The sequence below is a fragment of the Podarcis vaucheri genome (genome assembly GCF_965113315.1).
Source record: "Podarcis vaucheri genome assembly, chromosome: 9".
In the NCBI taxonomy this organism is placed as follows: domain Eukaryota; kingdom Metazoa; phylum Chordata; class Lepidosauria; order Squamata; family Lacertidae; genus Podarcis; species Podarcis vaucheri.
Genome location: NC_138767.1, coordinates 80,165,232 through 80,182,148, shown reverse-complemented (window position 1 = coordinate 80,182,148; position 16,917 = coordinate 80,165,232). Strand labels below are relative to the sequence as shown.

Here is a 16,917-nt window from a genome sequence, read left to right as displayed (position 1 = left end):
GGCTAAAATCTTGAACTTCATTATTTTCCAAGGGCAGCTCTCAGTTTCGTCTCGGGAAAACTTAAAAAACTGTGGTCCAGCCTTTCCCAACTGGGCTTCGTTCTAAGCTGTTTATCTCTATGAGCCCAAACTTGGCTGCCAGGGCGAAAGATGGCTCCCTGCGCGACTTCAGCAGCCCAACTGGATCACCGCCGCCGAGTAGAAAGACACAGAGATAAGAAAATAGAGAAACGCATACCAGGGACTGAAGGCAGAGCTTTTTGGTTCCTTTCGCCCTCTCCCTTGTAAAAAAATAAAAAAGAGAGAGCGAGGCATATACATATACCCAGGATTTCAAACACACAATTGTGACTGAATCGCAACGCAAAAGGCAGCAGCAAAAAGAACCCAGGCTTATTTGGGTGGAAAATGTGTGTGGGGTTTTTTAAAAGTTGTAAAGCTTTTTTAAAAATGCCAATACAGCTTCTTATCTCGATATTGCGTGGTTTGTAAATGGTGCAATTCAGCCCCCTGGTTGCAGCGAAGACCCACCCGCCTGAGGCGCCCCTCCGCCCGCCTCCCAGCCCCGGCCTGGCGCGCCAGGGCCAGGAAACAGCGGCGAGTCTGGCGGGAAGGGAGCCATTGCGGCAGCCCGAGCGGGGGAGGCCGCGCTCCGCTTCCCATCAAGTGCTGCGTCCTGAGGGGCAGCTATAAAGCAGCGGGCGACGTGGCGCTGAGCGCGAGCCGAGCTGGAAGGGGCTGGTCTGTCGAATGGGCGCAATTCTGGAACATCTCGCCGAGGTGGGGAAAAGATCTTTAAAGAACCCGCGAGTTGGCGACTTAGGCGACTCTACCCCTTGATAGGTCTACGCAGCCAGGCGGCCGAACCTCGCCCCCCCCCCCGCCCAGAAATCCAAGATGGCGCCCCTCGGCGGGTCGTGACTGCGCAATATGGCCGGCCTCGTTGCGTAAGAGTGCGCCAGGGGTTAAGATGGCGCCCGCCCGGGCTTCGGCGAACGTGATAGGCCGCGTCCCCTCGCCCGCGCCGCTGCCCCAATCAAAGGCGGCGCCGGACGCGCGGGGGGCTGCCGCCCTCCCTCCCTCCCTCCCTCCGGCTCCGCGTCCCAGAGTGGCGAGGATGGCGGCGGCGGCGGCGGCGCCGAGGTGGAGTACGAGTCGGTGCTGTGCGTGAAGCCCGAGATCAGCGTCTACAGGATCCCGCCGAGGGCCTCGAACCGGGGATACAGGCAGGAGAGGCGGGGCGGGGCCGGGCGGGAGGGAGGGGGCGGCGGGCTTCACACGCGGCTCTTTCCCCGCGGAGCTGAGGGTCAGGCGCCCTCCCTCGCAGGGCTGTTGCTGCTGCTGCTGTGGCCGGCATTCCTTCCGCGCACCTGTCCGCCTCTTTATCTCCATCTCAATGAGACACGCAGAGAGAGAGAGAGTTATCACCCAGTGGGAGCAAGGAGGCGACGACGAGACCTTGCAGGGGGGCTGAGGCTGGAATTCATTTGAGGGGTTTTTATGTTATTTTTAAAAAGCACATTTTACTTTTCCTCCTCATTTTACGTTAATAGCAACCATGACAGTAGGAGCAGCAACCGCGCAGCCTTCTCTGCAGACTTCTCTAAGTGGCAGCGGTCCGTTTACGCAGGGAGTAAATGGCGACCCAATGCAACTTCTGGGGGAGCCTCTTACGTAAGGCGGTCGCGATCCATTGCTGCTCGCCGGCACCTGCTGTCCTTGGGACTCCGCCTCCGCCTTCCTTGGAGATGTAGCGGCCTTTTTTTGTTCCACACTTTACACGCCCTGCTTTTAAATGACGCTTAACTCATTCTTTTAATGACACCAGAGAGGCTGACATTAAAATAGTGTGCATTTATATAAATGCATTTATATTTTTTAAAGACCCATAAAATCAGTAAACATTAAAAGCAGACAAACACATTGTTATTAATGTTTTCAAATTGAAAGGCCTGTGGTAGATCTTTGCGGCTGAACCCCTGGGGTTGAATTCTTCCCAGTTCAGGAGAAGCTCTGCTGCATGGATTCCCCTTGGTTTGCCCCTCATTTGGGAGCCTCTGCTCACCAGCCTTCATCTGCCAGGCAACCTTTCCTCTGTTGCGTTTTCCCCCTTGTAGGAGTGCAAAAGGGAGTTGTGTGACATCTGCTGGGTCTCTCTGTGTGTCATTCCCACGGGGATGTTAAAATGGAGAGCGTCGCTTCCTCAGACTTGCTCCTCCACTGTTCAGTGTTTAGCTGCACAGGTGGATTTCTGCTGGTGTTGCCTTCTGGAACATCATTTTCTTCTGTAATCCTCTCTTCCCTTCTCTTTCCCCTTCCCCCATCTCTGTTCCTTTGCGGTAAGTGTGTTCTCTGACTCATCCTATCCCGGTTCTCATTAGTGACAAATCCACTCTCCCCCTTTTCCTCTCGTCACTAACAGTCACAAAGGGAGCTGGATTATCTTCTCGATTGTGCATCAGCGCTGACCACGCTGGTTAGATGAGCAGGGAGGAAGGGAATGTGGATAACTGCTAAACAATTACACTTGTTTTTCTGCTGCCATCTCCCTGCGTAGGCACACACTGTTAGTTTAAAATGGTTTGGAGCCCAGTTACTTGTTCAAGGAACAGAGCAATCAGAGGAGTCATTGATTTCCATTAGCGTGGCTTCCATTAGGCTCTGCATCTCCCCAAATTCAAGGCTGAAATGCCTCTGGAATGAATCCCATAGTAGAAGTTCAGAATCAGGAACTGTGAATCCTCCAGGGTAATTGGGGGAAAATAAAAGTGAGTCATTTTAGTAGTATTCTCAAGGATAGGCCATTTACTGATACAGACCAGGATGTAAATACATTTGGGGCCAGGATAGCTAACTGTCTGTACTGTTACCCACTCTGTACTTACTCTTACTTGCAATTCCCAGTTATTTCAATGGCGCTCGCTCACAATTACTTATGCTACTTCTTAATTACATTATAGGTGTGTTTATTTCCTGGGCCTTTTCTTTCAATATACAGTACTCTTTTTCTGCACAAAACTGGAGAGGTCAGTGTTCTGTTTCTGAGCCCCAGTATTTATTTTATTTGCAGATTTATAAACAGCTTCACAGTCAAAACCTACCAAAGCAGTGTTCAATAAGTTAAAATACAAATAATATATATCCACTAAATGAAAATCAATGAAAACATTTCAATGACTAGATCACACTTCAAAATAAAACATTATTTAGTTGATTACATTTTTGTTGGTATCACTTTCAAACATCATCCCTGCCCCTACCCACAGTCCCTGCCTTTCTAGTGGTCTAAAACTCAGATACACTTTAGGATCCCATCTCTAACACTGATATATTTGGGAATTTTTTTTTGGGGGGGGGACACAAATGCATTACTGATTTTAAATCTCATAGATATATCAAATATCCAATTCTAAATGCCAGGTTATATACATTTTCGTGATCAGTAAAGACAGTTGAGTTTTCACCAGAAAGTGAGAACTGCACATTTGCGCTATTTCCAAAAAGTTCTCCCCCTCTGCCCCCCAGGCACGAGGAAAATCCACCCATGGTTTCAGATTCCTTGAAAACTTTTGCATTTCTTCACCAAAGAGATTTGCTCCACTAAAAGTTTACTACATGTCCTTGGCCATTGCTTGTAAAAGTTTTGAAGTTTGCATTTATTCACTGAACTGCCTACTGAGCCAATTTCACAACCTCCTCAGGAAACCCTGAGCATCCAGATGATAAGGAATCCTGCCTGGTCACACAGGAGAATATGCTAGCTGATGTTTCTTTTTTGAAAGCTGTTGCCTACAGAAGAACTTTGTTAGATTTGAAAGCTTTTCAAAGGTCAGCTCAGCAGTTGAGCATTTTCTCAATGCTTTTGAGGACTGACTGTTTAAGATGAGTCTGGTGGGTGGCTGAGTTCCTCTTCAGATGTCACAGACTCCTGGAAGTGGTTTGAAAGTGTGTATTCAGAGAAATCTTTCTGGGAAGGCCACAGTTGTATATGTGAAGAGACTGTTTCACGCTGTCTCACATGTTTAGGGGAGTTTGAAATATTTGATATTTTGTCGTGTTTTTAATATTCTGTTGGGAGCAGCCCAAAGTGGCTGGGGAAACCCTGCCAGATGGGCGGGGTAGTTTAAATAAAAACAGCAACAACTTCGGATTCTCTGTAGATTTGTCTCTGGGGCATATTGACTTCATTGTGTGGAAAAAAGACTGTTAAAATGTAGGTAGGTAAAAGGTAAAGGACCCCTGGATGGTTAAATCTATTCAAAGGCGACTATGGCATGTGGTGCTCATCTTGCTTCAGGCCGAAGTATCTGGTGTTTGTCCACAGACAGCTTTCCGGGTCATGTGGCCAGCATGACTAAAGCACTTCTGGCACAACGCGACACTGTGACAGAAGCCAGAGTGCACAGAAATGCCGTTTATCTTCCCGACACAGCAGTACCTATTTATCTACTTGCACTGGTGTGCTTTTGAACTGCGTAGGTTGGCAGAAGCTGGGACAGAGCAATGGGAGCTCATCACTGTAAAGCAGATTCAACCCTCCGATCGGCAAGCCCAAGAGGCTCAGTGGTTTAGACCACAGCACCACCACTTCACTGTTAAAATGTACAGCCCAACCCAAGTAGCTCATGATCAAAATACCAATAAAACATTAAGCATGCCAATATGGCTCTTAATACCTCTTAGATCTAGAAGGGTGAGCCTACAGGAATTCCACATAATTGATGTCGCCATACAGAAGGACCCCATGCGGGACCTCCTCCACCTTTTCTCTATAGATAGAACGTGTTGTATGGCCACCCTTGATCTCGGCAGGTGTGGGCTCATGTGAGTCATGGTGGTCCCACAGATAAATATCAGTGAGTTGGATTAGCCAGAGAGATGGTAGCCTGGCCCAAGGTCGCCCGCTGAGTGGGGATCTGAGGTTACTCGCAACACTTTCTTGTGATACTTCTTCACATGGTGCATAGTTAAACTATGGCACTCACTCCCACAGAAGGCAGTCACTGCCACTAGCTTGGGTGGCTTTAAAAGAGGACGAAGGAGTGGGCTGTCGCTGGCTCCTGGCCAGTTGGAGCAGTTGGAGGCAGCATTGATTCTGAGTCCCAGTTGCTGGAAACCACTGCAGGGGAGAGGACTCCTCTTGTGCTCAAATCCCGCTTGCTGGCTTTGCACGGGCAACTGTTCAGCCCCTGTGAGTATGTGACGCTGGCTCTTCCTATGTCCTTATGATAGTATCATCTTTCCACAAGGTGCTTCCCCTTTTTTATTTGTGTCTACATTCCACTTTAAGCAGGCAAGGTCAGTCTCCTTTTCCTTTTGTGCAAACGTAGCTTTTAGTTCCTGTATAAACGTTGAGTTGGTGATGGTGCAGTTAGTTCCTATTGAAATAAGAGTAGCCTCAAAACAATAACAACAATCATAATAGCTTTCATCCTAATTATGAATTCTGTTCAGCAGCAGGCTGAGAAGCAGAGTGGATAATATTGATGGTGAAGGAACAAGGTGGGACACTCTGTGGCCGCATTCTGTCCTGGAGCATCTAAAGATAAAGATGCTGCTTGTGAGTTAGCACCTTGTGCCCTTGGCTGCAAGGGAGGTTAAGCTAAATCTGCCGTGACCCAGGATTGTGGTGAAATCAGCAGGGGAAGCCCACAGGGCGTGGGCGGCTGGCAGGGGTTTCTTCTCAGCGAATATCTCCCTGTTTGTTTACCCTGCAGGGCTTCTGACTGGAAACTGGACCAGCCGGACTGGACAGGACGCCTCCGCATTACCTCTAAAGGCAAAGTTGCATATATAAAACTAGAGGACAAAGTTTCAGGTGAGGAAATCACAGGGTGGGCATTATGTAGTCCTGAAGTCGTGGTTGCCCGGGTTCTGTGCTCTGGTTGGGGTGGATTCAAATACTTCTTAGACTTCTCTGTCATGAGACTGCTCCGCTTAATTTCTGTCAGTGTGTACATATCCAGTTCAGCGTCATTTTCCTTTGTCTTCACTCCTGTAGGTGATATTGCCCTGCATGGTTTTTTATGTAGCGCCTCACTTGGTGTTGCTTCAGATTAGTTCTGCTCTTAAAGATGTTGTGGGGAATACAGATGGTCAACTTGCCACATGATTGGTGTGGGGAGGTTTGCCTACATACTAAATCTATGGAAAAGTGTGTCAATACATGAGGGCTCTGTGGCTGCTGGTTGCACTTCTCCAAATTTTGCAGAGCAGGTTTCTAGCCAAGTAATGTGTACAAAAATGCATATACCAGCGTAAAGTATACATAGGATTGCATTCATTGGCTAAAGTTTATTCGAGGGGGGGGGGTGATTGCTTTGCAACAATGTGTACGTTAGACAGAATTACATACGGGAAGGCGATATTACTGATAGTGTGTTTTCATCAAAACATGTTCCCTTCTCCTTGGAGGAGTTACCTTTGTCTTATGAAAATTTTCTGCCCTAAATTTTTGTTGCTGCTTATCACTCTGTTCTGTTGTATTTTTCCCCCCAGCCTCTGTGGCAGTGTTGGGGAACCTTTCACCCCTCCAAATATGCTGACCTACAAGATCCATCCGCCTTGGCAAGCCTTAGCCTGGCCAGTAGCCAGGGCAGATGAGAATTGTAGTTCAGCAACACCTGGAGAGCCAAAGGTTCTCCACGCCTGCCCTGTGGTGTTACGCCCTCTGTTGTAGGTTAGTTTAGATTATCCATGGGGCTTTTGTATCCTTAGCTGTGCTAGTTATGATTGCAGTGTGCACACTTGGGCATATTACAATTGTAACAAAAACAGATGTAAGGCGAAACAAACAGAGATGATGATCAGCTACAGGCTAAGTGATAGTCAACTCAGTCTTACTCAGAGTGGACCCATTAACGTGAATCCACATGCCTAAACTGGGTTTATTAATTTCAGTTGGTCTGCTCTGAGGAAAACTTACTTGACTGTCACCCAAAAGCAAGATCAGTCATTAACATCCATATCTCGGCACAGTTTTTATGCACAATTGGCGTTGTGGTCTAAACCACTGAGCTTAGGTCCTGCCGATCAGAAGGTCGGTGGTTCAAATCCCCGCGACGGGGTGAGCTCCTGTTGCTCAGTCCCTGCTCCTGCCAACCTAGCAGTTCGAAAGCACATCAGAGTGCAAGTAGATAAATAGGTCCTGCTCTGGCGGGAAGGTAAACAGCGTTTCCGTGTGCTGCTCTGGTTCGCCAGAAGCGGCTTAGTCATGCTGACCACATGACCCGGAAGCTGTACGCAGGTTCCCTCGGCCAATAAAGCGAGATGAGTGCCACAACCCCAGAGTCGGCCGCGACTGGACCTAATGGTCAGGGGTCCCTTTACCTTTATCACTTCATTACTCATGTTAAATCAGAGTTGAGGAAGATGCTATTAGAATTCATGTTGTAATTCAAGGTGGCAGAGAATGTAGCATTTTTCTCAAATATGTAACGTTTTTTATTGTGTGCAAATTGTTGATGAACATCAACGTACGGCACCCGTTCAGGCAAGCCAGGAATTGTTTCTTGAAAATGAGATACTGTAAGCATTAAAGCTCTGACCTAAGCAAAATCTACATGTGTTGATTTTCATAATTATTTTGGGAGTGAAGTACCATATTTCCCCATGTATAAGACCCCTTTTTTCTGAAAAAATTTAGTGATAAATTGGGGGTTGTTTTATACAGATCAATAGTTCAGCTCAACAACTGTTTTTGCAATTTGCCAAAAGTAGCTCAACAACTTAATTCTTTAATTTCCTCATTTTAGGCTCCCAAAAATAGCGGTCCTCTTATACATGGGGGCGTGTTATACATGGAAAAATACGGTCTATTAACCAAGGAAATGGTGAACCCCTGGTACTAGAAGACTATTAGTAAATGGGCTTAATGAAATGCACACACTGAGCAGAATTAAAATTTATTTGCAATATCTAATCTTGTGAGCTAAGGTTTAGCAGTAAAAGCTAGTGTAACTGGTGTTGGATAGATTATGATTTGAAAGCAAACTCAAAATGTTTGGAAGTCTTCAGATACTGTGTGACTGACAATGCAGCAATTTACTGTGTTGTACTCTTTGATTTTTATGAAAATGATGAAGACTGCTTCATGGTGTTTGATGCTGAATAAGTTGGTTCCTTTGAACAAAGAATATAGTGTCTCTAGTTTGCTTGTAGTGGTAAATCTGTTTGGGTCTTGAAAGTGGTGCTCTTCTTCTGTATTCTTAGGGGAGCTTTTTGCTCAGGCTCCAATAGATCAATATCCTGGCATTGCTGTGGAGACTGTGACTGATTCCAGTCGGTACTTTGTCATCCGGATTCAGGATGGGAATGGTGAGAGAATTAAGGCTTTATTACTCCTTAATTGAACAGTGGTGTGGCTGAATGATGAAGTGGTTCTTGGGAGTAGGAGCACAACAATCTGGTGCCCTCCTACAACCGGTCTACCTCACCCTGACCATGGGCTGGAGCTTGTAGGAGTTACGCTCCAATAGCATGTGGAGGGCACCAGGTTGGCAAGTCCTGAGCTACTGTATAGGGCCCATCAAACCTAGGCCTAAGGCTCCCTTCTGTCCTCTTGCCACCTAGGAAGCATGATCCAAAAGGACTCTTCTTACAGTCATAGAATTGTAGAGTTGGAAGAGTCCCTGAGAGTTATCTAGTCCAAACCCTTGCAATGCAGGAATCTCAGCTAAAGCATCCATAACAGGTGATCACCCAAATTCTGCTTTAAAACCTCCAAAGAAGGAGAGTCCACAATCTTCTGAGGGAGTCCATTCCACTGTCAAAGAGCTCTTACCATTAGAAAATTATTCCTGGTGTTTGGTTGGAATCTCCTTTCTTTTAACTTGAAGCCATTGGTTCAGTTCCTCCCCTCCAGAGCAGGAGAAAACAAGCATGCTGCATCTTCCATGTGACAGCCATTTAGATATTATTTAGATATTTGAAGATGGCTCTCATATCGCCTCTCAATCTCCTCTTACAATGCCCAGCTCCCTCAACCATTCTTCATAAGACCCCAAATCATCTTGGGCACCCTCCTCTGCAAACGTTCTAGCTTGTCAATATCCTGCTTAAATTGTGGAGCCCAAAACTGGACACAGTATTCCAGTTGTGGTCTGACCAAGGCAGAAAAGAGTGGTACTGTTACCTCCCTTGATCTGGACAGTATACTTCTGTTGATACAGCCTAGAATAGCATTAGCTTTTTTTGCTGCTCCATCACACTTTTGATGCATTATGCTTGTGGTCTACTAAGACCCTCTAGATTCTTCTCACATGTAGTACTGGCAAGCTAGGTGTCCCTCTTATATTTGTACAGATGTTAATTCCTTGCTACATGGAGAACCCTCAAATTTGTCTGTGTTGAACGTCTCTGGCTTAATATATTAAGGCTGTAAATTGAGGCATGATAAAATGGATCCCAATGAAAGGACAACTTAGCAGAAGGCAGTCCGTCTGTAGCTTCAAATATATTTGCAGATGCTGGTGATGCGTTGCTGTGCCCTGATTCTCCCAAGACAGTCTAGTCGTAAGGATGAGTGGTCTGAACCTTTGTCCTCATTCCTTCTGCTGACTGGTTTCTTCACCTCCCTTGTCAGGGCGAAGTGCTTTCATTGGCATTGGCTTTGGAGACCGGGGAGATGCGTTTGACTTCAATGTTTCCTTGCAGGATCACTTCAAGTAAGTTTTCCGCTCTGCCCTGGGACTTTGATTCTCTGGTAACTTCTTTCCCACTGAATATTTGAGTCCCGAGGACTGGTCCATCCAGTTTCTTATTGTCTACTGCATTGTTTCTCAGCCTTGGCTCCCCAGATGTCCTTGAGTGACAATCATCATCCTCGACTGGCTAGGAATGATGGGAATTTTAGTCCAACAATATCTCGGGACCCAAGATTGAGAGATTCTGGTCTACTGTGACTTGCAGCACAGTCCCCTTCAAGGATTTAGGGCAGAGAGACTCTTTTCCAGCCCTCCATTTTAACCAGAGATGCCAAGACTTGCATACAGTTGTCACATTTAAAGCATGTGATCTGCTACTGAGTTGAAGTCTTGGCCTTGGGGTACTGTAGAGAGTCACACTTCAAGAAGGACACTTTCACCTAGCAAAGCTAAGAAGGAGCTAACAGAAAGTGTCGAACCTGCTGAGCACCAGTAGAACATTTGATGGTGCCTTTTTCTGCCGCCTTGTTGCTTTTCAGATTGCCTAATATCCTCTATTGAGACTGCCCTTTAAGATTGGTGGAATCTTCAGTAGCATAAAATTTAGCTGCCCATTTGAGGTGGGTCCCCAGGAATATATTAAACTAAACTATTGCTGATCCTGCCATGGCTTCTGGTGTGCTGCAGGGCCCAGTTCAGGTCACTGAATAACTTGGCCCTTTTATATTTGCTGGAGCATCTTCTCTCATACAGACCTTCTGATCTCAGCCCCTACAGTCTTTAGGAAATAAGATACTTTACTTGGTCCTTCCAGGAGCACCTTCCCTGGGCAGGCTCAGCCATACGCCTCAGTATCTGTCAACAATATACTAGAAGCAGAACTTTGCTTTCCCTCTTGGCACTCTTGTGTCCTGATTAAAAATTCAGACGCCATTCAGACGAATGCATTGGTTGAGGTCATTAGGATTAGCTGGCTTCTTTAGCATGAAGAGCTTGTTGGACCTGAAAGTGGACTTAACCCAAGAGTAGGATTGTTTGGATTAAACAAAGCAAACTTAAGTAAACCATCCCTGTACTCTTTGGAGGGAAAATGTGATACAGATGTCTGTAAAATAGGAACATATTTGAAGGAGTGGCAAGTACTCATGGGGCAGGAAACCAAAGTGCCAGAGTACTTACTAGAGAATCCTTGTTGGGCTTTTCCTTGCAATCATTTTTCCTCATCTCTGCAATTAATCTTTCCTCCTCTTTTGTTAATTTGTTTGTCTTTGTTGTCCACTCCACAATGTAGGTGGGTGAAACAAGAGACGGAAATCTCCAAGGAGTCCCAGGAAATTGACAGCCGTCCCAAGCTTGACCTAGGGTTTAAGGAAGGACAGACAATTAAATTGAACATTGGGGTGAGGATCTCATAGGTCTTATTTCTTGACGTGCTCTGGTAAGATGCGGTTAGTGTGAGTTGTGTGCCTTGATGCTGTCTCTCTCTTCACAGAACATGCCAACGAAGAAAGGTGGGTCAGCCAAGCCACGTCCAGCTGGGTCAGGGGGACTAAGCCTGCTCCCGCCACCTCCTGGGGGCAAAATTGTACCTCCTCCCGTGCCACCTCCTTCCTCAACTGCTATTTCCAATCATGTCACACCGCCGCCGGTGCTGAAATCCAGCAATGTGGGCAACGCAGGTAACTGCCACAAAATTTGTAAAGGCGCTTGTAGCAAGCACATTTCCTCACCTGGCCATATCATACATATGCACTTTCCAAGAAGCCAGAATTGGTTGTAACTCCCTGCTGTGTGTACAGTCGGTGGCAGATGCAAGATTGCTATCAAATAACATGGGTCACAGATCTAGGATATGGGTAGGTCTGGGTCTCTGGAGTGGAGAGTAGTCATTTCTACAAAGTGTCCTTTTAAAAAGCCATATCCAACAGAGCTAATGTGGAAGAAAGATGCTGGTCTATATTTTGGGGGGGGGGGGAGACCCAGTGAATGGTCTGAATGCACTTAGTGCAATACTGTGTCTTAATCAAAGCAGATATTATAAGCTGTTTGGATGGAAGGCTACTCGGGAACCAGGATGTAAACTGCTTTGCGAGTGTAGTAAATGATTTTTTTAAAAAAGGTATGTAATTGTGTGACATGGGACGCGGGTGGCGCTGTGGGTAAAACCTCAGCGCCTAGGGCTTGCTGATCCCATGGTCAGCGGTTCGGATCCCCGCGACGGGGTGAGCTCCCGTCTTTTGGTCCTAGCTCCTCCCCACCTAGCAGTTTGAAAGCACTCCTAAGTGCAAGTAGATAAATAGGTACCGCTTTATAGCGGGAAGGTAAACGGCGTTTCCGTGTGCTGCGCTGGTGCTGGCTCGCCAGAGCAGCTTCGTCACGCTGGCCACGTGACCCGGAAGTGTCTTCGGACAGCGCTGGCCCCCGGCCTCTTAAGTGAGATGGGCGCACAACCCTAGAGTCGGACACGACTGGCCCGTATGGGCAAGGGTACCTTTACCTTTAATTGTGTGACTCTTACAAATTCCTGCCGCCTTATGGAAATTTCACTACTCCATAGTGTCCTCTCTGATTTCTGTTTGGAGCTAATCATATGAGCATAGGAAGGCCCTTTATGCCAATGTTTATGTAGCTCAATATTGTCTCTGCTGATTGACAATGATTTTTCTTGGGTCCAAGCAGGGGTCTTTCCCAGTCCCACCTGAGAATCAAGTCCACTGAGCTACAGCTCCTAGATAGATGCAGTTGCAGTTTCTCTGAATACCTTGCTCCTTACATCATCACCAGCTACTGAGGGCCAAGAGACTTGATCTAGTCTTTGGCCGAAGCCTCATGCCTGCCTTGAAAGATCTGTATGGGATGTTGGATCATCATGTAAAAGCTGGAGAAAAGCAAACCTTCTGCATGCACCAGGAAACGAGAGGCAAAGCCTTGTCTGGCTGCTAGCAGATGTTGTCCCCCTTTACAGTGGTGCACTGTTCCTGTGTGCCTTTTTAGATGTTGCCCCAAGAAGTGACAATATGTTTCCTCATAATAGCAATGCTAGATTCCCCCCCCCCCAAACAAACAAATTGCCAGCCAAAGTGTTGTTGGGTTGGGTGTGTGTGGTTATTGCTCTTTCTCCACTCAGGTTACTGAGAATTGAGGCAATTTACATTCCCATATATGGCCCTCATCAGGAGCTAGGAAAAAGACCACAATAGGAATCCTGTCCAAGTTCTTGTATAGAAGTTTAATAAATAAGCATTTCCCTCTTTTGACTCCCAGATATCCTGCTAGACTTGGATTTAACACCTCCTGTTTCAAAGGTGCCTGCGCCTGCTGTGGTTCCAGCCACCACAGACCTCTGGGGAGACTTCAACACTGCGTCCAGGTAACCCGTGCGAAAATGGGGGGGGGGCATTGGCACAGGGAGATCATGAGATGGGTTACAAAGCAACTGAAGGACACTTCTGGAAGTGTTAAAGCCAGATCTACTTGCTTTTGATATATATTTAACAAACACTGACAAGCAATCCAGCTTCTAAAAAAATCTTAAATAGAAACTGTAGAGCTTTAATAAACAATAAGGCAGTTGCACTGCTTCCTAGACTAAGAGACAACCAGGTCAGCTAACTAACCAGCCTCCTCCCTTTGGGCACATGGGTGCTACAGGTTTTTGTTGGAATTTAATGGATGCATTCAACTAAGTTTTACTCAGAGTAGACCCATATAAATTTGTGGCCTTAGCCCTGTCCATTCATTTCAATGGGACTACTTGGAGTAAAACTCAATTGAATACCACCGTATGCCTCTTCCTAAAGCAGCCTGGACCTAGGAATGCAACTTTGCCTCCTCCTTTGCCAACCATTCCCCTTGGATTGGAGCAGCTGCTGAGGGAGAGGCAGAAGAGGAGAGAGAGGGGGGGGGCAGAGCCCTGGAGGCCAGAACAGCCCCTTGAACCAGCACCAGAGGCTGCCACTTTCCTCATTAACACTGCTCTTCCTTTCTTCTCCCCAGCACAGTTCCCAGCCAATCGCCCCAGGCACCCAACTGGGTCCAATTCTGAAAGAATCTGAGTTGGTGACGTAGGAATGGACCAATGACGGAGACTCGAGGCGCCTGAAGTGGCAGGGGAGTGAGCTGATGTCCTTGGCTCTTCAGTCAAAACTTGACTTCTGGACAATCTTCCTCTTTTTGTTAATGTTTCCCATTTGCATTGATTTGTTCAGTTTTCCTCTCATGCAACAGAACTGCAGAGGCGTGCTCTGTGGTCACTTCAGAAGAGTGGGGGCCCTGACTGGCTTCTATAAATCATACCTGCCTGCTTAGTGGCTGCCTCTTTGAGGGAGAATTAAGCTGACACTGTGTGAAATGGGAGAAGATTGCACAGACTTGGCTTTTCTAGGTAGGCTCAGTTCTCCTTTTCTTCTCCCAGCTTCCACAGCAGCAGCAGTGACCTTAGCTGGGGCAGGTTGATTTGCAGGCTGACTGCTAATCACCCTAACCGTGTAACTGACACTAATTTGTACATTTCAACCAAGAAGGAAAACAAAAGCCATTCTTGAAGAAGCCACCCTGGAGTTACCTGGGACAGGCTGCTTTGTCGTAGCATCTTTATGATGGAATTAATTTAATCCTTCCTCAAATGTTCCTTCTCCCGTCAAATCTGTAGTAGGGGAGGGATGACGGGGTTCTGTGCAAACCTGTCTGCGGTGCAGCCCTGCCGTTAGGGTCCCACAACTCCCTCAACTCTCCCCGCCCCAAAGCACTAAAGACAGCTGGCGCCTTTAAAACTGGAAATGTGTGGAAACGGCGCTAGGATGGCAAGGCGTTCTCCTGTTTCCATCCTTACTGGGAACAAGAGCAGAGCTGCCTGCTTGCCAGTTGGTAGGAGGAGGAGGAGGAGCTCGGTGTCTTCTGGAAATCCTCTCTCTGGGCAAGGCCGCTCGGTGCCGATTCTCACTCAAGTTTGGTGGAACTTCTGCACTTTCATTGTGTTGGTTAATGTGAAAGAAGTCTAGGCACTTAACGCATAGTTTGTTGCCAATGGCAGGCTGCTGTCACCAGATTGGCCAAAGCAGCAGAGGGGTCTCTGCACAGACTTCCAAAAAATGAATTTCAGGTTCTGAAATTGTACTTTATGGCCAGTGTGATTTACCTTGTTATATTGTGATAGTCTCTTCTCCAGCAAATATTAGTGGATCATGAAGTTACCTTGGGCAGAGTCTCTTCCGCGCTGCACATCCTGTACAAAGCTCCTTATTTTGCAGTTCCTCTGTCCTTTTGTCCCACCAGCTACTTTGGTGGCTGTGCAGCCCCCTCCCTTCACTCTGTTGGCTGGAAATAACTTTTAAAGCACCTGCTTTGCTTGACCTTCTAGCAGCAAGATGCGCTTCATTGCCGAACACTAGATTTGTAAGTTTCACAGTGGTTTCTTCTTGTTCTGCCAACAGGCAGTAGTCACTGTCCTGTAATATCAGCTAGAGGCTTTGTATGTAGACACAATTGGTGTCCTCTGTGACCCTGTGGTTTGGTGCTTCTAGGTGGGCGTAGTTGAATCGGGGAACTTCTGAACAAGTATCCTGATGTTTTCTCCTTTGATCATGTCCTTGCAAACCCTTTTCTGAATTCTTTGATACCAGAATAGCTTACAGAAATTCTGTTAGGTAGTAATTGGGAAGCAAAGTCTTCTAAGGTGTTTTGTAAAGTTGTATGCACATCTTGTCTCTGATTTCTAGCTACTTCACTTGTGGGATTTGGGGGGTGGAGGCCTGCTTTTTAAGGCTTTCCATTCATTAAAAACCCAGATATTCATCTCAGTCACTGAGACACACCCGAAGCTTATCTGCTTCTTCAGCTTTCTCTTGTTTCACTGCTGGTTAGAAATTGTTTTCAAGTTCCTTTCCTTGTGCTATCATATAAGCCAGCCGAAGAATTCTCGAATTTGGCCGAATATTCCATATCTGTAGCAGGTCTTATCATTTCAGTAACTCTGTTCAGACCTCAAGTATTTGGTAATATCTTGAAGAGACTAATCAGGAGCCTCTCCCTCCATTGTTGTTTTTTTAAGTTGTTATTATCAAGATAATGTGCTATGTATTGGCAGAAACTGAAGTAACATTTCATCTATATGTATATAAAGCATAAGATATACTGGTTCAATATTAGCAATTAAAATCAAGGATAAAATTGGGGGTGGCTGTGTTTTTGGTGTGTGTGTGTGTGTGTGTGTGTGTGTGTGTGTAAAGCGATGTATTAGTAAATCAAGTGATACTAATACATGCCTGGTACCCTCTTAAGAATTCATGTGTCTCTCTGTGGTGAAACAGTCTCTCTTGGTTCTTCAGTGAGTAGGCAAAGGAAGAAGGACCTCAAATGAGGATCTCAAGGCCTGGGTCTGTTCATTTGGATAGAGGTGACCCTTAAAAGTATTGTGGTCCTGAACCATTTAAGTCTTTATAGGTCAAAACCAGTATTTTGAATTGGGACTGGAAACTGGCAGCCAGTGCAGTCAGACCAGAATCAGTGTAATGTGCTCAAACCATCTTTCCCTGGAGCAGCCTGGCTGCTGAATTCTGCAATAACATGTTCATCATCTGTGCACCGTTGAGTTTCAAAGTCTCTCTTTTCTTGCTCTACACCAAAATTCAGCTGGCCACTGAATTCTGCACCAGCTGTAGTTTCAGAACCATCTTCAAAGGCAGCCTTACATATAATGCATTGCAGTAATATAAGAGATTAAAAGGTAAATGACCCCTGTTGGTTAAATCCAGTTGCAGAGGACTCGGGTTGCGGCGCTCATCTCGCTTTACAGGCAGAGGGTGCTGGCGTTTGTCCACAGACAGCTTTCCAGGTCATGTGGCCAGTAGGACTAAGCCGCTTCTAGCGAACCAGAGCAGCGCACGGAAACGCTGTTTACCTTCCAGCCGGAGCGGTGTCTATTTATCGACCTGCACTTTGTGGCGTGCTTTCGAACTGCTAGGTTGGCAGCAGCTGGGACTGAGCAACGGGAGCTCACCCCATTGCGGGGATTCGAACCGCCAACCTTTTGATCAGCAAGTCCAAGAGGCTCAATGGTTTAGACCACAGCGCCACCCGCGTCCCTTAATCTAAAGAGATTACCAGAGCATTGAAGACAGTAGTTGGGCTATCTCTGTCCAGATAGGGGCACAGCTCAGTCACCAGCTGAAGCTGATGGAAGGTGCTCCAGGCCAGCAAGGCCAGCTGAGCCTCAAGCAACAGCAAAGGCTCCAGAAATGCCACCGAGTTGCGTACCCACTTTTTCAGAGGGAGT

The 16,917-nt window shown here is 46.6% G+C and overlaps 2 protein-coding genes across 2 annotated transcripts in view; one reads left to right on the top strand and one right to left on the bottom strand.

The window, feature by feature from the left end:
• SH3TC1 (SH3 domain and tetratricopeptide repeats 1) overlaps window positions 1-16,917 on the bottom strand; it is a 409,292-nt gene that overhangs the window by 243,536 nt on the left and 148,839 nt on the right. The window lies entirely within an intron of this gene.
• On the top strand, window positions 1,118-15,815 carry LOC309541138 (adaptin ear-binding coat-associated protein 1-like; the record flags this gene model as incomplete). Its single annotated transcript, XM_082238600.1, is given in 9 exon segments — window positions 1,118-1,135; window positions 1,138-1,226; window positions 5,718-5,818; window positions 8,212-8,316; window positions 9,584-9,665; window positions 10,936-11,044; window positions 11,137-11,323; window positions 12,909-13,014; window positions 13,641-15,815. Coding segments are annotated over 9 exon segments (846 nt in total). The 3' UTR covers window positions 13,690-15,815.